This window comes from Polyodon spathula, chromosome 4, assembly GCF_017654505.1.
Source record: "Polyodon spathula isolate WHYD16114869_AA chromosome 4, ASM1765450v1, whole genome shotgun sequence".
NCBI classification, from domain to species: domain Eukaryota; kingdom Metazoa; phylum Chordata; class Actinopteri; order Acipenseriformes; family Polyodontidae; genus Polyodon; species Polyodon spathula.
In genome coordinates, this window is record NC_054537.1 from 24,816,920 (window position 1) to 24,842,230 (window position 25,311).

Here is a 25,311-nt window from a genome sequence, read left to right on the forward strand (position 1 = left end):
GCTTTGCACGGCTTCCATCACATACAGGGGTTAGTTTTGTTCAATGGCTTTCAGCAACCCCACTTTAAAAACTGTTCCAGTGCCACTGCCTACAGAATGTCAAGCTCATACAACTACATAGATATTTTGTCTGCAACTAATTCTTTTTATGTGTTACTGTATGTTACTGGATCCGTCTCATACAAGAATATCTCGGAATGGTAGATCTGTTTGCTACAGGGCAAGAGACCAAAGATAACTTTTTTTTTTGACTGAGGCTTTAAAATTGTATTGAAGAGAACATGAATATTAACATCAACTACTGAAAGACTACTGTATGCATGCATAAATAAGTAATGATATGCTCATCTGGGATGTCATTTAGGGTTGCCTTGGAAACTTCTAAAGAAATTACAGTTGGGGTTTAAAATGTTTTTCACAGAGTATGTCCTGTGTTAGATATACACTGTACTGCTGTCTGTGCAGGATAAAGACAAGTCCACTGTGAGACTTAGGTTTAAAAAAACACCACAATATGAACAAGCAATTTAATCAAATTGGGCCACAAATTGCAAAAAACTTGCATTATTTGAAACATTAGCAGTGGTTATTTTAGTAGTTTAATCTGTTTTCCTGTCCTCATGCTTTGTTAAAGTAAATGTCATTCTACCTAACAGCAAGAGCTCTGTAAATTGTGCATCACAGTGTTCACCCTTACATTACATAACCCACATCCAGTGAATCACAAACAACTTGCATCATCATTATGACTCATCAGCACGCCTCTGCCTGAAAGGAACAGATCTTTCAATACTAGGGAGAATTAAAATCATCCAATTAATAAATGCATGCTTGTCACAACTTTAAAAATAAATAAATATGACTTAATTATTTATTTCCCCCATGACATAAGAAAGAAAAACTACTTTCAGAGATAAACATATAAAAAACATTTGTGCATTCATTCACATGCACAAACACCCAAAGCTCAAATACCCAGAAAAACAGTCACAATAAAAAAAAAAAAAAGAGAGACCTCAAATATTTACTGGCAAAATGACAGCAACAAAATAAAAACAGCAATATGCAAACACTTGTCTGTGGGATACCTTGTATTGGACTAATAAAAAAAGAGGCATTTCAGTTTTGAGACAGATGACGGAAAGGTGTAACTAACCCTTCAAACACATACACTGGTCAGTCAGTGAGACAGATAGTAAGGTGTAACTTAGCCTTCTAACACATACACTGGTCAGTCTGGACCTTGTTTCTTACCTTGTTCTTTTATCTGACGAATCTGTTTCACAGTTTCTTTCAAGATTGCACATTTGTCAGGCTTAACATTGAAGTTATCGATATCGTTGAAGTTTGCAAAGATCAGCTCAGCAAGTTCCTCGATGTATTTATTTTCGTGCTCGCGATTGCGTTTTTCAGTGCTTCTTTTAGGGCTGCAAAAGGAGAAAAAACAAAATGCTTTTGCTTCATTGCAACACAACAAACTACTGGAAAGGAACATTTTTACTTTTGAATAGTCATCTTGTTCAAAGGTTAAAAAAGGCAAAAATAAGCAACCTACATGAAAGAGAAACACTGAAATGGCACTCATTGTGCACTCATATAAGCTTGTCATATCTAATTAGCTTTGCAGAGTTGGATCTGCAGCATTTAGTACTTGTTAGGAAGACCTCCAATAAATATCATGTGCTGAAGGAGGTTGTGTTGCAGGTTCATTTATAACCACCTGACTCCAAATTGGCCATTCTCGTGACAACAGCGTGCAGGCGCTTATATGTGCATCTCCAAAGTTTAACATGTATTTTTAATGTGCTTCAATGAAAAAATAAGAAAACTGTATTGTAAAAATGTATGTAGTTTTGTTTTTTCCTGGCAGATGTCCATAAGAAATGTGCTTGACAGACCGGGTCATCTGTATACAGTGCCTTGCTAAAGTTTTCAGCCCCTTCCTATGGTGTCCCATTTTATGAAATTATAAAATGATGCATAGACATTTTTTTAAACTTAATATTTTATTCAAAACTTGAATGCTCAAACGGAAGACTTCTAAGGGTAAGATAAGTTACAGTAAATGTCAGCAAAAACTGAGAAAGAGAAAAAACTGAAATATGTTGATTGCATAAGTATTCAGCCCATCAACTCAATATTTGATGGAAGCACCTTTGGCAGCAATTATAGCCGCAAGTCTTTTTGGGTAAGCCTCTACCAACTTTGCACACTGGCTTGGTTCAATTTGTGCCCATTCTTCTTGGCAGATTTTCTCAATCTCTCTCAAGTTGCTTGGTGATTGCTTATGGACAGCAGTTTTCAAGTCTTTCCACAGATTATCAATAGGATTCAAGTCAGGACTTTGACTGGGCCACTCAAGGACATTCACTTTCTTATTCTTAAGCCACTCCAGTGTAGCTTTGCCCTTGTGCTTTGGATCATTGTCCTGCTGAAAGCTGAATTTTCACCCCAGCTTTAAGTCTTTAGCAGACTGAAACATGTTTTCTTCTATTATTTGCCTGTACTTTGCTCCATCCATTTTTCCTTCAATCCTAACAAGCTTTCCAGTCCCTGCTGAGAAGACGCATCCCCATGATGCTGCCACCACCATGCTTGACTGTAGGGATGGTGTTGACTGGGAGATGTGCTGTGTTGGGTCTGTGACAAACGTAACGCTTGGCATTTAGACCAAAAAGTTCCAATTTGGTTTTGTCTGACCACAGCACCTTTTGCCACATTTGTTGCAAACTCTATGTAGGCTTTGAGATGGCTTATTTTTAGTAATGGCTTTCTTCTTGCCACCCTGCCATACAGGCTACTTTTGTGAAGTGTTCTGGATATTGTTGACTGATGCACATTTTCTCCCTTCTCAGCCCCTGAACTCTGTATCTCTTTCAAAGTTGTCCCTCACCAGTTTCCTCCTTGCCCGGCTGCTCAGTTTGGAGGGACGGCCTGATCTAGGCAGTATCTGGGTGGTACACTGCACCTTCTATTTCTTGATGATTGAGTAGACTGATCACAAGGATATTCAGAGACTTCAATAATTTTTTTGTACCATTCTCCTGATCTGTGCTTTTCAATGACTTTATCCCTGACTTGCTTTGAAAGCTCCTTGATCTTCATTGTTGAGTCTTTGCTTAAAATTCACTACCTGACCAAGGAACCTCACAGGGAGACAGGTGTTTTTATTCTGAAATCATGAGAACCACTAATATTGCACACAGACAGAGGCCATTCAACTAATTATGTGGCTCGATAAGGTCATTTTGTGCACCTGAATTAATTTAGGTTTGTCACAGCAAAGGGTTTGAATACTTATGCTATCATGACTTTTCCATTTTTATTTCATATTAATTATCCATTTACATCTTTCTTTTTGTTTTGATTGTGTGGAGTAGGTTGTGTATATAACACATATTAATTCCTACTTCAAAGTGTCAAGACTGCAAGCTTTAAAGCAACAAAATGTGAAAAGTGTGAGAGGGTCTGAATACTTTTGCAAGGCACTGTATATACAGCCGAGAGTGAAAAATGGATGCCTGTGTATCTACAGAGAATAAAACGAGGAGATTTCTTTATTTATTTGTTAGTGTTACAGGCTGTAAGGAAGACTAGTCAGGTTTGGTACTGGTCAAAACGACCCATTTATTTATTATACACAGATAATAATTCATATAACAGCGCTATACACCTGTGCCTGAAACTGGGGAAAATACTGTATATGATGTGATTTTAAAATTTGCGATGCAAGTTTTCTGATGTATGTGTGCTAGATAAAGACATTAGCATTGATGAGGGTTTGAAGTGCGCCTGCTTTGAAATCAATCACACAAAAAATAATTCCTAAAAAGTGATATGCCTCCACAAGCGTTTTAATGTTATTATAGTGCTGCTATTATAGTGCTGGGGGAGTGATGTTATGTTGTGATCTATATTACACTGCTACAATTGTAAACACATTGTTGTTAATGTATTATTTATGTTCTCTTTAAATGCTGTATTTCCATTTATCATAATCACAATAAAAAAAGTGTGTATTTAAAAAAAATAGCAAATACATACATTACATACTATATATATATATATATATATATATATATATATATATATATATATATATATATATATATATATATATATATATATATATAGTAGATATAATATATATATAAAAGTTTTGAAAACGTCAACTGTCGCCATTTTCTATCTCGAGGGATAAGAATGAAAATTCTGCCAAGAATGAAAAATCTGCCAAAAAATAAATAAAAAAAAAAAAAGCTTTTTTAAAATGGAAATTGCCAAAATAAATGGGAAGCTGGGTGGTTAAAATTACCCTACATACCTGAAGAGCCATGACAGAAATTCAGAATGTGATACAGAGGTTAGCTAGAAACTTAAAACATTTTAACACATGCTTTCAGAACCACACAGGGCCCCTTCTTTGATGTAAAATGATTCAGCCAAGATCATCCTCAGCTTTAACCAAGGCTATTTTTTACCTGGGTCCCAGCTGGTCAGATGGACATTCTTTGCGCTTTTTGGACTCTGCCCTTGCAGGGTCAGAGGTATTTTCACCCGCACCACTCATCCTCAACGCATATCAGCAACTGTAAGAAATGCAAAAACAAGACGACATTTTTAGGAATTATAAATGCAAAAATAAAGCAGAAAATGTTGAACGTTGCAAAAGCAGTTCAAGTCAGTTTGGGCACACATAATGTAGTTTTATTTATTTTAAAGAAGTGTCTTCCCTTTAATAAATCAAGCTATGGCACACTTCACAGCCAATACTTTGCTACATCAAAGCAGTGCATTTACCAGGGCCCTGGTAGCTCATTAAGATGCATTGCAAAACTCAGGTGTCAAGCTACAAGTTTGATACAGACTTCGACTGTCAAGTTGTGCGAGGCAAATTAAGTGATGTTACACTTATGCAAGTCACTTGTTTGACAAATTAAATGAGAACATGCCAACAGCCTGTGTTACAATTGGTAGAATTCAACTGAGCTCAGGGACAATGGCTTTAAATTTTCCCATTTAAACTAGAAAGGAAGGGGGGGGGGGGGGGGAAATCAACCAAAAAAAAAAAAAAGAAGAATGACTACATAAAAACAAGGGCAACAACTCAGGTAAGATACCCATTAAATGTATTTATTTAAATGCTAGAAGTCTCAAAAACTTAAAATGTTAGCACTTGAAACTACTGCACTATCAAGTAACTACAAGGTGAAACAGAAACTTGGTTATCCGATCGTGATGGAGACGAATATAACAGTAGTGGGTGTACACTGTATAGGAAAGACAGGCAGGACAGAAGAGGCGGAGATACATCAAAAATAGTTATAGCCCAGTTAAATCTGGAAGAAAAAAACAATGCAGAATCAATATGGGTCACAACAATGGACACAAATTCAAAGGGCATAATAGGGGCATGCTACAGACTTCCAAATTCAGGCACCAAGCAAAATAGTGTGTTCTACAATGACGTTAGAAATGCATGTACAAAGGAGAAGCCATACTAATGGGGGATTTCAACTTCCCCCATGTAAAATAGGAAAACCCGGTGGGAAGCACGACAGAGAAAATTGGAATGGTAGAAATGACAATTTCCAAACACAATTTATAACTAAAAGGTTTACAATTTTAAAAAGGCAAACTATGAAGTAATGAAACAGAGACTAACAGAAGTAGATTGATATAGAGAAAACATCCACAGAAAAAGGATGGCTATTTTAAATGTAGTGTTAGAGGCGCAAAACAAATATATCCTAAAAGTAGACATATCTAAATCTAAAATAAAATGGCCAAAATGGTTTAATAGATCAATTAAAAAAAATATTCAGGAGAAAAAAGACAGACACTTTACAGAGCGTTTAAAAAAGGACCAAAGAACAAAAGTACTCAGAAAGAATACTTGAAAATGCAAGTGCAAGTTAAAAGGAAGTTAGAAAGGCCAAGAGAGCTAGAAATGAACACTGCCAAGGGGGCTAAAACCAATTCCCAAAATTTTTTCCAATATTATAACAGCAAAAGAACATTCAAAGAACAGGTAAAATGTCTAAGAGATACAAATGGCAAAAACATAAATGAAGAGAAAAAAATAGCAAATATCACAAGTTTTTACAAAGGACGATACGGACAACATGTCGACCTGTTCCTATCGAGTTTTAAATAACTTTAGCATAAGAGAAGGAACTAGGAGCTCTTAAAATAAACAAATCCCCTGGGCTGGATGAGACCCTCCCAATAGTACTCAAAAAAATGAAAGAAGTTATTTACAAACTGCAAACCAAGATCATGCAACAGTCTCTTGACACAGGGGTTGTACCGACAGACTGGAGAATTGCAAACATAATACTGATCCACAAAAAGGGAGACAAAACCAAACCAGGTAATTACAGAACAATAAGACTGACTTCTACTATATGTAAACTTATTTAAACTATAATAAGATCCAAAATGGAAAATTACCTATATGGTACAGTATACTCGGAAACAGTCAGCATGCTTTTAGAAAAGGGACATTGTGTCTAACTAACCTGCTTGGTTTTTCTGAGGCCGTAACATCGACAACGGATAATTGCAAAGCATATGACATGCAGGGCTCTACGTTTAGATTTTTAACTACTGGCCCCTTGGGTCACTGAGGTGGTGTTTTTACTGGCCCCGATGCAAATGTATCTGGCCCAATATATGCATATATTTTTTCATGATGGTTTTTATTTTCAGTATGTTTCTAACTGTGTATGGTAACCAAAGAGAGCCCAAAAGAAAGAGAAAGTGGCTAAACAAAGCCTTTCAGTATATGTTCCTTCAGCCATTAAACATGCACACATTTGTGTGCTTGTCAGAAAATGAAAATACTGTATTCAAGATTTGCAAATATATGTGTACAAATGATACTCATTTTTTTCACAAGTAAACCCGCAACCAAACTATTACCATATGGTCACAGCAACTCTAAAACTGAATTATAATAATCCTAATTAGGGATGGGTCAGTGTAGTCAAATACACGATTATATGAAAATAAAAATAAAAAATCTATTCGAATAGTATATTACATATTCGAGTACACAAAAAAAGCCTTATACATTAGCTACTAGTAGAAGCAAACGAGTCTTTCTTTATTTTTTTAAATGCTGACACTTAACATGGGTTATGTTTGTCTTAAACCCGTTATTTGCATATTAAACGTAAGGACCCCAATTAATTATGAAATCCTATTCTGTTTGAAAATGTTGCCAATTTTATTGCCTTGTTTTTAGCTAATGTTAACACATCCCTGCATGAGTTCCGCTGTAATGACTGTACACAGCAGCATGGCACCGGCGAATGTGTGAACTGAAATAAAATAATGTATATAGCAAGTGCTAAAAGAAGTAATCCAAACTTGGGTAACAGCAAAACAACGCCGTGACTAATAAGAAAAGGCAAGATATTTGGAGTTGGAAAGGAGTTATTTTTCAACTCTGGACTGCAGTTCAGTGGAAAACATCAACTGTTGACTTTCTGTGTACTGTTTGACTTTAAATGTACAACCAGGTATCTTTGTTTTAAATTATGTACAGGTTTTAAATAAACAAAGTAACTTGACTTAGATTCATCTGATGCCAGTACTTGATGGCTAGATTTAATTAGTAATGTTAAACTATTGTAATGTTGGAATGTATTTTCTATTGTTTTGGCCAGGTTTGGCCATGATGGGTACTAGATGGGCACGAATGCCAAAAACTTCCTGCAAGTCCACAGGAGAGATGCTAGCATCTACTGAGAGACGAGAGAAGTACTTGCATATCTTTTTTTTTTCTTTCAATTTGGAATTGGCAATTGTTTTTTTTACCCCATCCTCATCCCATTTTTGAACTGCCCAGTTTTAAGTCTGGCTCACTGCTGCAACCCCTGCGCTGACTCCGGAGAGATGAAGACGAGCACACACGTCCTCCGAAATGTGTGCCGTTCACCGTCCACCTCTTTTCACTCTGCAGGCCTGCCATGCAGCTACCTTCAGAGCTACAGCGTCAGAGGACCATGCAGTTCTGGGCCCCTTGCAGGCAGTCCCGCAAGTGCCGGGCCAATCTACAGGAGTCACTGGTGCACGTTAAGCAGAAGACCTAAGCCCTCCCCACCACCGGGCAGCACTCAGACAACTGTGCACTGCCCTCTGAGAACTCCCGTCCACAGCCGACAGTGGAATAGCCTGGACCCAAACTGGCAACCTCCAGGCTATGGCGCACAGAGTTCGTTTACTGGATGCGCCACTCAGGAGTCCCAGTACTTGTATATTTTAACATCTATCAAAACAGGTTTGACTGACAAGTCAGTGATATTATACCAATTTGATAAAGAGTTCTTCCAAGCCAAATCTGCAAATAGACAAATTACAAATTAGTTCATACAAAAAATATGATGTGCCCGAGACATAAGTTACACCAAAATAACATTAGCTTCCCTGCACACACCACCACCAATGTGGTATTGTTTTGAATGTGTTTATCAATCACTGTATGTATGTAATAAGACCTGACACAGAGGGCAATATCTGGATCCCTCTGGAGGGTCTCCTTGCTTTTATACTTTAATGTTACAGCACAACGGTGTTTTTTTTTTTGTATTTAACTGTTTATTTTTTATGGATCTTTCCACATAAGCACTCTAAAATAAATGGTCTGCAAAATATATTGTCATCCATTATAACTAGGTTACCTTGAGCTTCTCTAAAAAATGTGTGTACAACACATTTTACACTTTTTTGCCACAATGTTCCCGATTTAATTTTTTTCTAATGGCCTGCAAGTATACCAGATATTTGTATCACTCACATTGGTTGAATCTAGTCCTGTTCGTTCATGAAGGTAGAAAGCTGGCGGATTCTTCGGACATTTAACTATATATTACTCCAGTGACTTGAAGGGGCAGTCTGGATAAAATCGGGACACTCATACATTTAAAAGAATCATATTTTGATATATTGTAAATGACACATAACCCTGTATATGACTCCTATGCGTTTTATTGCAGTACGCACTAGGACAGCTGCTCAAATCAGCACCTTACACTTTCTATAGGCGGTTACAGTAAGAGATGGTGTTTTTAGAGGTTTACAGTGAGGGATGCTATTTTGTAGAGGTTTACAGTGAGAGATGGTGTTTTTAGAGGTTTACAGTGAGGGATGGTGTTTTTAGAGCTTTACAGTGAGGGATGGTGTTTTGTAGAGGTTTACAGTGAGGGATGGTGTTTTTAGAGGTTTACAGTGAGAGATGGTGTTTTTAGAGGTTTACAGTGAGGGATGGTGTTTTTAGAGGTTTACAGTGAGGGATGGTGTTTTTAGAGGTTTACAGTGAGGGATGGTGTTTTTAGAGGTTTACAGTGAGGGATGGTGTTTTTAGAGGTTTACAGTGAGGGATGGTATTTTGTAGAGGTTTACAGTGAGGGATGGTGTTTTTAGAGGTTTACAGTGAGGGATGGTGTTTTGTAGAGGTTTACAGTGAGAGATGGTGTTTTTAGAGGTTTACAGTGAGGGATGGTGTTTTTAGAGGTTTACAGTGAGGGATGGTGTTTTTAGAGGTTTACAGTGAGAGATGGTGTTTTTAGAGGTTTACAGTGAGGGATGGTGTTTTTAGAGGTTTACAGTGAGGGATGGTGTTTTTAGAGGTTTACAGTGAGGGATGGTGTTTTTAGAGGTTTACAGTGAGGGATGGTGTTTTTAGAGGTTTACAGTGAGGGATGGTGTTTTTAGAGGTTTACAGTGAGGGATGGTATTTTGTAGAGGTTTACAGTGAGGGATGGTGTTTTTAGAGGTTTACAGTGAGGGATGGTGTTTTTAGAGGTTTACAGTGAGGGATGGTGTTTTTAGAGGTTTACAGTGAGGGATGGTATTTTGTAGAGGTTTACAGTGAGGGATGGTGTTTTTAGAGGTTTACAGTGAGGGATGGTGTTTTTAGAGGTTTACAGTGAGGGATGGTGTTTTTAGAGGTTTACAGTGAGGGATGGTGTTTTTAGAGGTTTACAGTGAGGGATGGTGTTTTTAGAGGTTTACAGTGAGGGATGGTGTTTTTAGAGGTTTACAGTGAGGGATGGTGTTTTTAGAGGTTTACAGTGAGGGATGGTATTTTGTAGAGGTTTACAGTGAGAGATGGTGTTTTTAGAGGTTTACAGTGAGGGATGGCGTTTTTAGAGGTTTACAGTGAGGGATGGTATTTTGTAGAGGTTTACAGTGAGGGATGGTATTTTGTAGAGGTTTACAGTGAGGGATGGTGTTTTTAGAGGTTTACAGTGAGGGATGGTATTTTGTAGAGGTTTACAGTGAGAGATGGTGTTTTTAGAGGTTTACAGTGAGGGATGGTATTTTTAGAGGTTTACAGTGAGGGATGGTGTTTTTAGAGGTTTACAGTGAGGGATGGTATTTTGTAGAGGTTTACAGTGAGGGATGGTGTTTTTAGAGGTTTACAGTGAGGGATGGTGTTTTTAGAGGCAAGTATTGTACAACCAAATCAGCGATTTGCTATTTAACAAAACAATGCAGCACATGTTGAAACTTTTTATTTCAATATTTTTTTTTTTTTTTTTTTGAAACTCAAAGCCAGGTTAGTGTGCACAGTAAATCCAAAGATGGACTTGTTGAATAATGAGCTGATTTTTGAATTGGAAGGCTTTAATGCTCAAAAATCAACTTGAACTGTGACCAGGTTAGCACAACTATGCTGAGTATTCTTTATTTAATACTTTCTTTTAGATACTTTAGAAATTGTAGAGTATTTTTTGTTGCTGAAATAGAAAAGCAAGTCCAATCATCTTGAGACAAATATTGTACTGGGTACATACAGATCTGTTAAAAACGGTTCAACTTGCTAGCTATTGAGTGATGTGTTGGTATGTATCTGAATGATCGATTAATCTAAGCAACAATCAATAGATTAATCGATTACATTAATAACATTCATGCAGCACTAATATATACAGTACCAGTCAAAAGTCTGAATACACTTGCTGGAAACTAGTTTTTTTTTTTCATAATTGACAATGTTTTATGTCGTATATGTTTCTGTAAATACTTGAAAATGAAAACACATGTTACAATGTACAAAACAAAACATAAGGAGTATCAAAGCAATGTTCAAGAAAATTGAAAATTGTCTTTAAATCTTGGATTCCTCAAAATAGCCACCCTTTGCCTTAATAACAGACTCACAAACACGAGGCATTTGGTTAACAAGTTTCAGCAGGAAATCACCCGACATGTCTTCCCAGCTCTTCTGCAACAATTCCCAGAGATGTTGGGCACTTGTGGGTAGCTTTGCTTTGACTGTTCTGTCCAGTTCGTCCCATACAAGTTCTATGGCATTGAGGTCTGGAGACTGGGCAGGCCAGGTCATTAGATTGAGTTGTCCTTCACTTTCCTTCTTTGCTAGATAGCTCTTGCACAACTTCTGAGGTGTGTTTTGGGTCATTATCTTGCTGAAGAATGAAGGACTGCCCAACTAGCTGTAATCCTGATGGAATGGCATGCCTCTGAAGTATGCTATGATAGCCATGCTGGTTGAGCTTGCCATGGACTTGGTAAAGATCACCAACTCTGTCACCAGCAAAGCAACCCAGACCATGACACTGCCTCCTCCATGCTTGACAGTGGGAACCACACATGCAGAACTCATGCGCTCACCCTCTCTGTGTCTTTCTAATACTCGGCGGTTTGGACCCAAATATTTCAAATTTTGACTCATCGGTCCATAAGACCGACTTCCACTCCTCAAACGTCCAGTTTCTGTGTTTTTTGGCCCAGGCAAGTCTCTTCCTCTTATTCTGCACTCTTAACAATGGTTTCTTTGCAGCAATTCTTCCAGTTAGGCCAGCTTCACGCAATCTCCTCTGAACAGTTGATGTTGAAACATCTGTACTTCTAGTAGCATTTAGCTGAGCTTGTATTTCAGGGGCAGTTAATCGCCGGTTTCGCAGACTTGTGACTCGAATGAACTTGTTCTCTGATTCTGAGGTCACCCTTGGCCTGCCTGACCTTGTTTGGTCCTCATGAGTGCCAGTTTCTTCAAATAGTTTGATGGTCTTGGCCACAGCAGTTACAGACACTTGCAAAGTTCTTGCGATTTGTCTTAAAGATTGACCTTCATTTCTTAAAGTAATTACAGACTTTTTTCTTTGCTTAACTGAGTGTATTTTGCCATTTTCTGCTCCCTTACATTCAGGAATGACAAACTTGTGCCTATGCTACCTATATTTATAGTAATCATGGACCCTCACCTGTTAACAATAATTGGTGACAAAAGGTTAATTAGGTAACATGCTAGTTAACTCAGAGAACATCTAACAAAGACACTTTTATACTTAGGCCAGTGTTCTAACACTGTGCTATACACATTTCAGACTTTTAACTGACTTGGGCTTCAGACTGAAATCCCCTTGCTTTGGGTGACCATTTCATTGAAATTGACAAGATTTACATTTTCATTTAAAAATTAAATTTTTGAATGCAATTCACTTATGATTATCAGCTTATATAAGTACACGTATCATATAATGAAATATTAAGTGTTTATAGACAAGTTTATACAGTTAAAAGCATAATCATGAAAAACCTGGTTTCAAGCAGGTGTACTCAAACTTTTGACTGGTACTGTATGTGTGTGTGTGTGTGTGTGTATATATATATATATATATATATATATATATAACGTATATATATATATATATATACTGTTAAATCTGCCCACATTACTGGCATTGCTGTCTCCAGGTAGCAAATCATCATGACAAAATGTTAGGGACCTACTGTATAACTCAACCCTGCAATTACTCTGCTTCCTTGAGCTCTATAAAACAGCCTGCAATGACATCCTTCGACAGCTCTTGGTTATGCAGCTGCAAGCCGCGTCATTCTGTTTAAGTGGAGCAGACTAGATTACAGAATGAGTCACAACAGCAAAAAAAGACTAATTTTGACACTAATTGTTGGGAATTATTACATTATTTGACAAGTATTAACAACTGGTGTGATATCTAAGAAATATACCGTAGTGCTTTTGAAATAATCAAGAAATACACCAACAAAAAAAAAAAAAGTTACAAAAATAAATAAACAAAAATCACAGTACACACATTTCATCAGACTATCTTACAGTTCATCGCATAGCCTACATACTGTACAATGAATTTGGATCCTAATCCAAATGCTTTTGGATTAGGATCGAAATTCACAATATCAGGCTGTTATACATTTTCTACTTCCAAATAATTACATACATACATATATATATATATATATATATATATATATATATATATATATATATATATATATATATATATATATATATATATATATATATATATATGTATGTAATTATTTGGAAGTAGAAAATGTATAACAGCCTGATATTGTGAATTTGGATCCTAATCCAAAAGCATTTGATTTTATGTTTAGAACAATTTATGGGGATCTGGTTTATTTTCTGGTCTAGTTTAGCAACATGATTCCATATAACATTTTACAGTGGCTCAACACAGGTAAATTCACTGGTTGAGTTAACATTAAAAATCAAAGTGCGACTGCAGCACCATAATGGTCCTATGCAAGACTGACCTGTTTCCTACTACAGTACAGTAGGTGCTGACTAAGTGAACTTGTTCTCAGTCAATTAAAGGTCATACAAAGCATTGAAATTGAATGCATAGCACTGCAGCAATGAAGTGCCTCAGCAAGCTGTCTCTGTAATCCTACCCATCCTGAAACACACACCTTACTGTGTGATTAACTATTGGTCCACATTGCATCATTACTTTTTGCTTTTTCCAAAAAATGAAAAAACATAAATAAAAACACATTACACATGTGGGTTAATTTTTTCAAGTGTTGCGAAAGCTTAGCTTCAGTACATCGGAAATGTCAAGAAATCTGAATGTTTTAAAAAATAAAATAAAATAGGTATAACAAAACAAAAATAAACTCCCCCAATAAATTCTACAATTGCTAGCTGTTATACTGAGAGAAACTAGCGAAAGAGAGAAATAACATTAAATCATGGGGCTTTCTAAAAACACATCACTGGATTATACATGATATTTCAGTTCATATTTCTTTGTTCAGACTTACCATGAAAAGTCACCATTAAAATAATAAATAAATAAATAAATAAATACATACATTTAGAAATGGGATGTACCAATATTTTGACAAGCAATCATTCCATGCCAAATTTACAAATCCAGCTACATTTTCCTGGGTCGCCATCTCAGAACATGAAACACCTATCTGGGCCATCAAGTAGTCAATTTTAACAATGACTAACTAACGGACCACTTCAAGGCACACGACAGCTGTTTTCCTATCCACTGTCACTGTTTCTTCAAAGTTCACCAGTCAAAACCTACAGCACGGTTTACGTAATTAAATACAGCACCCACACGATATAATCGCGGGTTTCAGGGTCCTATACAAATCCGCTATATATAGAGGGCAGCGAGAGATCCATAGAAAAACAACCACTCCCTCGTTTTATCGTGGGCATCACGGTCCAATATAAATCCTCTACGCAATCCGCTTTTTGTCATTTTTTGTATAACATAGGAGGCATGTTGCCAGGAAGCTGACGCCACTGCCCTGTGACTTTTGCTAGTGCATTGCTTAAAAAAACACTTCAGCACATAGATATTTAATCTGTGTTACTAAGCAATGCGTGTGTATATGACAACAGTACAATATTAATCCTTTGTTTTCAATGCTTCTCTATTTTTTAGTTTGATGTGCAGTGCAAAATAAAACCAACAATAATTCTTAGTGAAGTTGATTATGTATAGTGCAGCTAAGGCATGCGCAGTTACACTGTAGCCAACTCAAGGACCAGAATATATCTGAATCCGCAGTATAGCAAGGGGCAATATGACGAGGGGTGGGTGTATCTATATTCTTAGCCTCAAGAAAAAAAAAAACAGGTTTGGGGCCCTTATTGAAACTGAAATCAATAAAACAACAACAGTATACAGTTCAAAAAACACTTTTCTTCACTATATGATTATTGTCTTGAACACATTAAATACTTTACTGTACTGTACATTGACAATGCATTAATCCCAGAGCAGGAAGTAGTACATGTGATCAAGTCCTGGCTCTAGCTACCTTCATCGAAAACGGCTTCCAGCGGAAGTTTAAAACCGGTGCCGTTTGCCTGGATTTAACTGCAGCGTACGACACTGTCTGGTGCACAGGCCTCTTGTTAAAGCTGGCAAAATCCTTGCCAGCTTGGGTTCCAGATGTCGTGGAGTTCCTGCTGCGAGACCGGAGGATACGAGTACACATGGGTGAAGAAGTGAGCAGGTGGCGGATTCAGCAGAACAGTCTCCCACAAGGATCTGTTCTCGCACCCACTCTCTTCAATGTGTATGTCTCGGACCTTCCTCGTACAAGATCTAGCAAGTTCATGTATGCGGACGACATCTGCTGTGCCACTCAAGCCCAAGCTTTCGAAGAACTGGAAGACTGTCTCAACATCGATATGGCGATATTATCCGACTACTGCAAAAAGTGGCGACTCCAACCAAGCATCACAAAAATTGTATCAGCAGTTTTTCATCTGCACAATGCAAGTGCTTCACGGGAACTGAATGTAGTCCTAGATGGTAAACGGCTTAAGTGCGATCACAGCCCAATTTACCTCATTGTTACCCTGGATCGTTCACTGACATTCCACGACCACCTGATAAAGACAGCCGCGAAAGTCCACGCACGAAACAACTTGCTGAGTATGTTGGCCGGCATATCATGGGGAGCATGAACACCGGTCCTCCGGTCCACAGCCCTTGCTCTCTGCTACTCAACAGCTGAGTACTGTGCCACAGTCTGGTGTCGCAGTTCGCATGCAAAGAAAATTGACACTCAGCTGAACTCTGCAATGCGGACCATCTCCGGCACTTTTCGCTCAACTCCGGTCCAGTAGCTACTGGTGCTGAGCAACATCACACCTCCACACATTCAGCGCAAGGAAGCAGTGGTCAAAATCGTCAACAAGATCCAGGATAACCCGGCAGTACCATTGCATGACTTTATCCTCCATCCACCAAAGGTGCGTCTGGAATCTAGACGTCCAGTCTGGCTGTCACTTCCTGACCCTGATTGGTCATCAACAACCCAGTGGCAAGAGGAGTGGTTCCACAGCGACACTCGCAACCAATTCCTCATTGCTGACCCAACAGACCGCCCACCCGGCTTCGACCTGCCACGCCAAGATTGGACTTTACTCAATCGATATCGTACTGGTCACGGTCGGCGTGCAGCATGTCTTTATGACTGGGGCCTCGTAGACAGCCCACTCTGCTCATGTGGGCAGAAACACACAAATCTTCACGTTGTGGAGGACTGCCCGCTGACAAGTTTCCTGGGTGGTCTCCGTGTTTTACACACAGCTGTTGATTCAGCAATTGCTTGGCTGCGCAAGAACAGCACACGTTAAGAAGAAGAATCCTATTTGATGTAAGCACAAGTAAAACTACCTCTGGAGGCAAGATCAGTGAACCTTGGTAGTGATCTCAAGGAAACCCTATCTTACCATATGAAGCCTAATGGTGTCCTGTCAAGCAGACACACACATTTTGACTGGTTCTTTAAATCAACTGTTACAAAACTAGCAAGAACTACATGCGATTGAAGCAAAGTAGTATTAACAGTCCTGTTGTAAAAAATGTAATTAAATAAAGAAAGTGGTGTTTTTTTTGTTTTTGTTTTTTTTTGTTTTTTACTGAAGAGCCCACTTGACATCAGGTGTCTGAACTTCCGCAAGGGTGTTGAAAGAAAGTATTGTAGGTTGGGTTAAAATACATTACTTAATACATAATTCAAGATTAGTGCAAATTAGCAGAATTCAATTCTAGACAATAAAAGCCTGTCTAAAAATGTTTTCCCTCCCCAACACAAGTTCACAGGTCAACTTTGCAATTGGTGAATTACAGTACTATATAGACTATAGGCACATTTTACCAATTGACTGCTCACTTAAAACTGATTAGTAAAATGTGTGCATAGCTCTTCGCCACATGTTTTTTTTTCTTAGGGTTAGACTACTTCTATAACTGGCAAAGAAAGAACAGACAGAAAAACTCAAACAAATAAAACTATAAGTAGTTACTAATCATTGAGTCTGGTATATTAAAAGCACTGCAATTCTAACTGCTCAGTATTTAAGCTGAGATTCAAAACTTAAGTCTGTCAATGTTTTGCAGCCTTTAAAACTACAAAATTAACAAGATTGTGCAGACAAAAAATAAACTGGTAACATATCATGAAGTACCTGAATAAATGAACAAAAAAAGAAAGGTTAGCACTTATTTTTTTAATCAAGAAAATACTTAAAAATTCCATTCTATGTGAACTGTACTTCTATCTATCAACTGTATCTAGATCTATCAAAACATTAACCGCAGCTGTCCTAATCTAATAGAACATTAAATCAAACAAAGAAAACCATTACAAAAAAAGGAAATGCATTTTGCAACTTCAATCTTGCAGTGGTGCCTTAAACTTTAATGCAATCTTCTATAAAAAAAAAAAAAAAAAAAAAAAAAAAAACACCACAGAAGCATGAAACTCCACAGTCATTGCTTTTTTCCATTACATACCAGTGTGGCAGCACAATGGGCAATCTTTTTCCTTCCTTTAAAGTTAACATTTATTTTAATACATTTTCAAGTGGTCACATCCAGGCTGCATAGAGCATGCTTTCCCAAACCTTTCCCGTTTCTTATCATAAACAAAACAGTGGTTTCTGCTTTCACTGTGACTGAGCATCCTCCTTTACATCCTTTTCTATCCACCAACTAGAGAAAGACGCGTTCAGAGAAGTAACAAGATAACTACCTCTTAATTTTTAAATGAATGTGCTTCACTGGTATGTTTTGTAGTTTTAACAAGCTGACCTACTGCTGTTCATAGTCATAACCATCATCATATGGACTTGCTCCTTTTAAGTTAATGGAAATCTGTGGTCAAACTGACAAATATTAGGAGAGTTGAAAGATCTACAAGAGAGAGAGAAAAAAAAAAAGTCCCACCAAGTTCCAAGTAGGCTCGATAGGAACAATAGTGCAAGTGCATTGTTTAACCCCTCCCCCTACCCAATCTCACACACTCAAAGTCACCTAATTCCAGGTAGGAAGGCATTCACGTCCAACACACATTTTGTAATGTGTCTCAATATCTGCAGGTCACAAACACTGGCTGGGAAAAGTGATACCACTGCTATTTACTTCATGCACCATCATCCCCGACACCATCCCACGATCCATAAGTGACGCTATAGTTTTTTTTGCACTGTGAACACATTATATGAGTCAGTCCTTGGCACCAGAGTGGATGGTTTAGACACCACTATGTGAGTAATGACAAATTATAGCACTACAATTGATTCTGCAGTAACTTTTTTGGAAGATCTACGGTATATTTGTATGAAACTCTTTATCTACTTCCAACAGTTTTTACAGTTCTTTTAAAAGTACCTCAATGCAATTTACCTTTGCCATCAAGACCCATAAAATATGCTGTGATTTGGACTAGCTACAGTACGAGTACAGTAGTAAAACAAAAATGAATTGGATCAACTGCTGTGGCTATATTGTTACTGCAACAACACTCCCCCAAAAAAATCCCGATTACAGTAGCACCCTCTTGTTGAAACATCTCTATCAAATCATGGTTTAAAAAAAACAATTACCCTGGTGAAAGTCTAGTACAAAATATCTTGTTACATGATATTGCAACTTCAAGGACATGTTGTAGTTGTTTTCCTGACATTCAAAAACAACTAAAACAAAACAACTGTATAGTGTATAGGGACACCTGCATAAATAAATCTCCAGAAAGACAAAATTATACTTTATGAAATATTTATGAAGGCCCCTCAAAATCTGAAGTCCCATACCAGCCCAAACCTAGCCAAAAGTGAAAAATGCTGCAGTTAGACCTACCTAAAAAACTCTTGTCCTAAAAAAAAAAAAAAAAAAAAAAAAAAAAAATTCCACCACTCGCAGAACCTCCACCTTGCTTCTCTTACAATCCTGTCTGAGTTTCTCAAATTTGCCATTCAAAAAGACACTTCGTCCTGAATTCTAATGAAACTAGACCTCCGGGGGCTCCCGAGTCTGGAGGTTGTTGGTTCGAGTACAGGCTATTCTATTGCCGACCGTAGAGGGGAAAAAGGCTAAGGTCTGCCAGGGTATTCCCTGCTCACTGCGCACCAGCGACCCCTGTAGTCTGGCCGGGCGCCTGCGGGCTTGCCTGTAAGCTGTACAGAGCTGCGTTGTCATCCAACGATGTAGCTCCGAACTGGCTTCACTGTGAGTCTGCAGTGTGGAAAAAAAAAGGTTGGCCGACGGCACCCGCTTCAGAGGACAGCGTGTGTTCATCTTCACCGCTCCCAAGTCAGCGCATGGGTGGTAGCAGTGAGCTGAGCCTAAAAATAAATTGGATATACCAAACTGGGAGAAAATAATAAAATAACTAGCAATTAATTTTTATATATACATATTTAAGAAAAAAAAAAAAGAATTCAGGACATTCTCTAATACCAAGAGAGCTGAATCCCAACAGGGGACCAACACTTGCCGTGTAAATGCTGCCGGCTTCCTGATGTACCGGTTACCAAGCTTGATGTTGTTGTTCCAGAGAAAGAACAAGCCAGACTGTCAAAACGCAGCTCACATAGGCTCCAAATGGCCAACAACAAGGATATCCAATCAAACCAGCCAGCCAACCAACCATTAACTGCTATCAGAGCTCAAGGCATTCATAACCAAAAACAAGTTCCTTGGTAATCCACTTATTCTACAGTGTAAACAGTATGAAGCATAAAACACAGATTTTGCTACAATAACCGGTGCCATCTGCATGTGGAGCACAAGGATGCATTAGAGGTCCAGATGTAGGCAGGACCATGGTGTGCCAACAGAAAACGGATCTGTAACGAGCAATACAAAAACGGCATATTTACAGAATGCTGAGCGTGCGAAGACTCCAGCAGCAACTTTTAGAGGCTTGCAGAGAGATGGTTTTTCCTCTTTCTTTTAAAACTGCCATTACAAGGGTATCAGGAAGTAAGCTGGGGTCAAAGTTAGGTCACTAGTGTTGGAACTGGAAACTCTATGGCCATTGTGTTATCACAAAAACAATCAGGATTTCACCATGTGAGGGTTCAAACATTCACTCAAGGGAAGGCCTCAAGACTCACAGGTCTTAAAAAAAAAAAAAAAAAGTGTTTAGCATGAAATATTCACTCTAAAGGGAGGAACAACAAATATATATATATATATATATATATATATATATATATATATATATATATATATATAAATGTTTTTCAAGTGATATACATACAGATAGATGTTAATCAGACCAGTAAACATAGAACTCTATCAACAAGTATTTCAGAATTTTGGTTTTAGAATAATGGCAGAATATCTGTCAAATGCAAGATTTGGGAAGCAGTAGCATTCTGAATAATGGGTGACTATTTTTCAGATTTTAAATTAGACTTTTGGTTACTCTGTATAAGAACATGATTTAGATATTTTACTTAACATCATGTAATCAAAGAAACTACAAAATGATATTGCTAAATTCTACCAGAAGCCATAACAGTAGGGAAGTATTTCATCTTAGATTTCAAAATAACACATTTTTCATTTCTCAGTCTTTCGTTAAGTATATGGAAAACTACAAAGCAATACATAATTCAATGTCAACGTAACATTATTCAGCAGGTTTCATTCAACTTAATAAAGCAAAATTAGTTAATTCTATAGGGTGATGCAAAACTTTTGGCCATAGCTGTGTGTGTGTGTGTGTGTGTGTGTGTGTGTATATATATATATATATATATATATATATATATATATATATATATATATATATATATATATATATATATATATATATATATAAAATCAAAACACACATGGTAACTGCTTTTAAAATACTTTGTTTGTGGATTATGCACCAGAACGATGCCTCTTTCAAGGGAGTGCTGTGAATGCAGACTCCACCACCAGCTTCCCCCTCACCATTAGCCTAGCCTTGAAGAGCTGCTCCACCACTAATGGTCCAGCTGAAGGTTTTTCTTCATGAGCTCTTTTTACAATTACTTGCATGTAATGGACTTAAAGTGGGAGCATCAGACAGCAACAAAAAGCCAACTCCATTCACCGAAAACTGATCATGAATCTTTTAAGCTGACAGAAGCTTCAAGATGCCACAGAGAACAACTGTATAATAAAAGCATTAGGGTGTAAATGGCCAGCATAGTCTACCTAACAATCAGCAACACAACAATAGCTGAAGATTTTTTTTTTTTCTTTTAATTGAGAACAGCTAATCCTAATTAATTATGTCTTAACAGAACAGGAGCTAAAATACCTTCATTTCAAGACTCAGCTGGAAGGAAAAACGATTAGGAAGCAGGTTAAATGTGTTACTTACTGTACCCACTGACCTCATGTCATGTTATTGGCTAGCGTTCTTTAAAAAGCCATTTAGAGAGCGGCGTATATCTCAGCTCGCATCAGCCCAACTTAAAAAGCCAGCGCGGTCCTGCAAGAGCCCTCAAATCAAATGGGTTTTTGACAGTGACTTGCATTGCTTTTATTCACAGATCTGTGTACTGTAAGCACAGGCAATAACCAAAATCCTTACCATTTACTCCTCAAAAGCAGTCCAAATAGATTAAAACATGGTCCTATTGCTCTTCAAGGAAACACTGCGCTGTAGTGAGGAGTGAGGGTCACAGAGGCAGAGAAAAGGATCAGAATTTCCACAAGATACGTACAGCAAACTGTATTGTTTATTCAGTAGTGCTACACAGTCAATTAACATATCCGAGCAGACTGGTTACCAAAGTGAACAGCCCAGGAAGAAAACAGGCGAGCGTGAAGAACAATACATATATAAAACCGTAATTGTTATGCTGTTTTGCAAAAAAAAAAGGTAAAAGCGTACAGTAATTAATCATGCTTTTATAGGAAAAGTTAAACCACAAATCCACCATGCCAACTCAATCATTCACTTTTGTTGCAAAGCCTTTTTTACCCTGCTCAGTAACAGATGATATGATCGTTTGTGCCAGTAACGCAAAGGAAACTCATAGTATTACAGACCCCTGTGTGTTCTCTTTAACTATTAATGCCTTTTGTCCATAAGATTTATGCAACGTTTTATTAATGGAAGTTTCTCAATAGCATAAAACCATTAACGGTACAATAAATCTCAAAAACAAAAACTGAATGATGATGAAAATGAGAACATTGTAATAAATGGGGTGTATGTTACGGGGGGGGGGGCGCACACAAGTGCACTGTTTCAATGTCTTCAATTACATTTTGCTGCATAACTAAATATCAAAAACAAAGCATTAGTTTTTACTAGGAAGAAAATGCATCAAACAGAACAAAAGATTAAAAACAAGAATATGTTGTGTTTCAAACGAAAAATAAATAAATAAATACCACAGGCAATTTACCTATGAATACAGAAAATATAAATAATTAAACTGTTGAGTTATTTTAACTCTGAAAGAAAAAAAAATCTAAAATAGGAGGAATGGGTCAATAATTAACAGGCATCTCTTAAAATGTAAAATATTAAAAATGGCATTGTGATAATTTAACCATTAAAGAAAACAACTTCAGGGAGTTTTAAAGGAAAATGCATGTTTGATGAAGTAAAACATGTTCCGTTTATTTCCTGTGTGAAGACTAAAAGTGTGTTTAACAGAGCTGTAAGGAAGTTGGCTGCACTTGACATTTTTCTTTGGCTGGTATTACATTGCTAAATGGACACTTCACAAAGTAATAACAATAACCACCCTCAAGTTCAGACTATATTCAGAAAACAGTCAGAGGTCCCTTCATGGAGTGTAAACCCTTCAATATTTGAAGCCACAAAGTTTGTGTTAGGTCTGCGTAACGATACGGTTTTACTGGAGAAGGTATTCTCAATTTGCTGTACCTAGTTCACCATTTACGTAAACCATCTCAGCCAAACCAGAGAGCAGGATTTATCCCCATTGCTGTGGTCCAGTGGTTAAAGAAATGGGCTTATAACCAGCAGGTCCCCAGTTCAAATCCCAGCTCAGCCACTAACTCACTGTGTGACCCTGAGCAAGTCACTTAACCTCCCTGTGCTCCCTCTGTCGGTGAGACGTTGTTATAAGCAACACTGCATCTGATGCGTAGTTCAAATACCCTAGTCTCGTATATTATAAAGTGCTTTGTGATCGTGGTCCACTATGGAAGATGCTACATAAAATTTAAGATTATTATTTAGTATTAGCTGTACTACAATTTGAATGACAAAGACTTGACAACTGTCAATGACTTAGTATAACTTAAATGCTCCAGTGAGGAGCATGCCATTTGTAAGAAATCGCCCGTTACAGACTTAGCTCACCAGCATTTTGTTTTTGTATTTATTTTTTTGTTAATTCATAAACTAAAATCAGTATCTTGGGATGCTTGAATAGATAAATAAAAGCAAATGATGTTAATACAGCAAGCCATCTCAAAAAAGAGCACTGGTACTACAACATGTTATCCATTTTCTAGGAATGAGGAAGGACTGGGGATGGGACAATAATTGGCTGTTCACCCCACCACAGATGACTTCTTTACAAAAATCTCAATATCCCTGAATAAATGAAAGATTCTTCAGAAACAGGCACAACCGAACTGCAGTGCGTACCCAATGACATCGTATTGACCACCCCTTGCGTGAAGACATTTCCCCTCCCCAAAACACAGAGAGGTTTAAAATCAAGCCTGTCATTTGCGTTTCTACTTCAAGGGAGTTCTGTGCTAATTAGGATTTAATTTGACCATCAGAAATGTCTACTTGTCCGACTCCTCTGATATGTAAATAACACCAGTTTCTTTAAATTTCCAAAATTGAAAGTCTCTTCTGGGGTATGTGGCTATTTAAAACAGGTGTTATTGTACAGATTTACACATCAATCTAACAACTATTCTTATATACAAACAAATACGTTTATTTTCTTTCCTATGAAAAACGCTTATTTTTGCTGTTCAACAAAAGCAAAATTAATTTGTTTCACAGCTAAAAAGGAACATCTGGTACATTCTCCCTCCAGAACTATTTTTTCTCCATATCATAGTCCTATCGACGATTCAATTGAAGGGTTTAATAAATCAAATGATTTCCTTCTAGGGGAAAATGCAGTCCTTTATTTAAAAGTAGTGTTTTTGGACGTGAAGCTAGTGTTCATACATATATTTATATCAGGGCACTTACGATGATGCACTTTGAAAATAAAGCCTACACATTTAAATTAATTAAATTTCAACAGGTTTGAGGCTTTATTTTTCCAAATTGTATAGCTGGTAGTGTCGTGATGCACAAAATTAAACAAGTGCGACGTTCAAGTCTAAAAGCACATGTACTGTGAACAAGTATTTTCCCCTTGTCCGATTTGCTGCATTTTTGCATATTTTTGACACTGAATGTTAACAGATCTTCAACCAAAATCTAATATATGAGAAAAGGGACCCTAAGTGAACAAAACACAAAACAATGATTATTTCATTTATTTATTAAAGTTGTGCTACACCCAATGCCCCTGTGTAAAAAAAGTAAATCACCCCCTTAGACTCAATAACTGGTTACGCCAACCTTAGCAGCAATAACTGCAACCAAACGCTTCATGTAGTTATTGTTCAGTCTCTCACAGTGCCGTGGAGGAATTTTGGCCCACTCCTTCAACTCAGTAACATTTGTGGGTTTTCGAGCATAAACTGCTTGTTTCAGGTCCTGCCACAACATCTCAATGGGGTTTAGGTCTGGACTTTGACTAGGCCATTCCAAAACTTTAAATTTCTTGTTCTTCAACCATTCTGATCATTGTCTTGCTGCATGACCTAGCTGCACTTCAGCTCCAGCTCACAGAGGGATGGCCTGACATTCTCCTATAAAATTCTTTGATACAGAGCACAATTCATGGTTCCTTCAATGAAGGCAAGTCGTCCAGGTCCTGATGCAGCAAAGCATCCCCAAATCATGACACTACCACCACCATGCTTGACCGTTGGTATGAGATTCTTACCGTGGAATGCAGTGTTTGGTTTTTGCCAGTCATAACAGGGCCCATGTTGGCCAAAAAGTTCCACTTTTGACTCACCTGACTGTGGTTTGGTGGAGCCCCAGACCCTTAGAAATGGCTTTGCAACCCTTTCCAGACTAATAGGCATCAACAACTTTTTTTCCAGAGGTCTTCAGCAATTTCTTTTGATCGTGGCATGATGTGCCTCTAGAACCTTTGTGCTGACAACTTCT

At 37.6% G+C, this 25,311-nt stretch overlaps 1 protein-coding gene across 4 annotated transcripts in view; it reads right to left on the minus strand.

Moving 5' to 3' along the window:
* Positions 1-25,311, minus strand: part of LOC121314347 (nuclear receptor coactivator 2-like) — a 114,270-nt gene that overhangs the window by 42,438 nt on the left and 46,521 nt on the right. For all 4 annotated transcript variants that reach the window (XM_041247497.1, XM_041247496.1, XM_041247499.1 and 1 more), the window contains exons 3-4: positions 4,482-4,589; positions 1,255-1,427 (exon numbers count right to left, since the gene is read on the minus strand). In XM_041247497.1, the coding sequence (XP_041103431.1) occupies positions 1,255-1,427; positions 4,482-4,570 (262 nt within the window). In that variant the 5' untranslated portion in view covers positions 4,571-4,589. The remainder of the gene's footprint in view (positions 1-1,254; positions 1,428-4,481; positions 4,590-25,311) is intronic.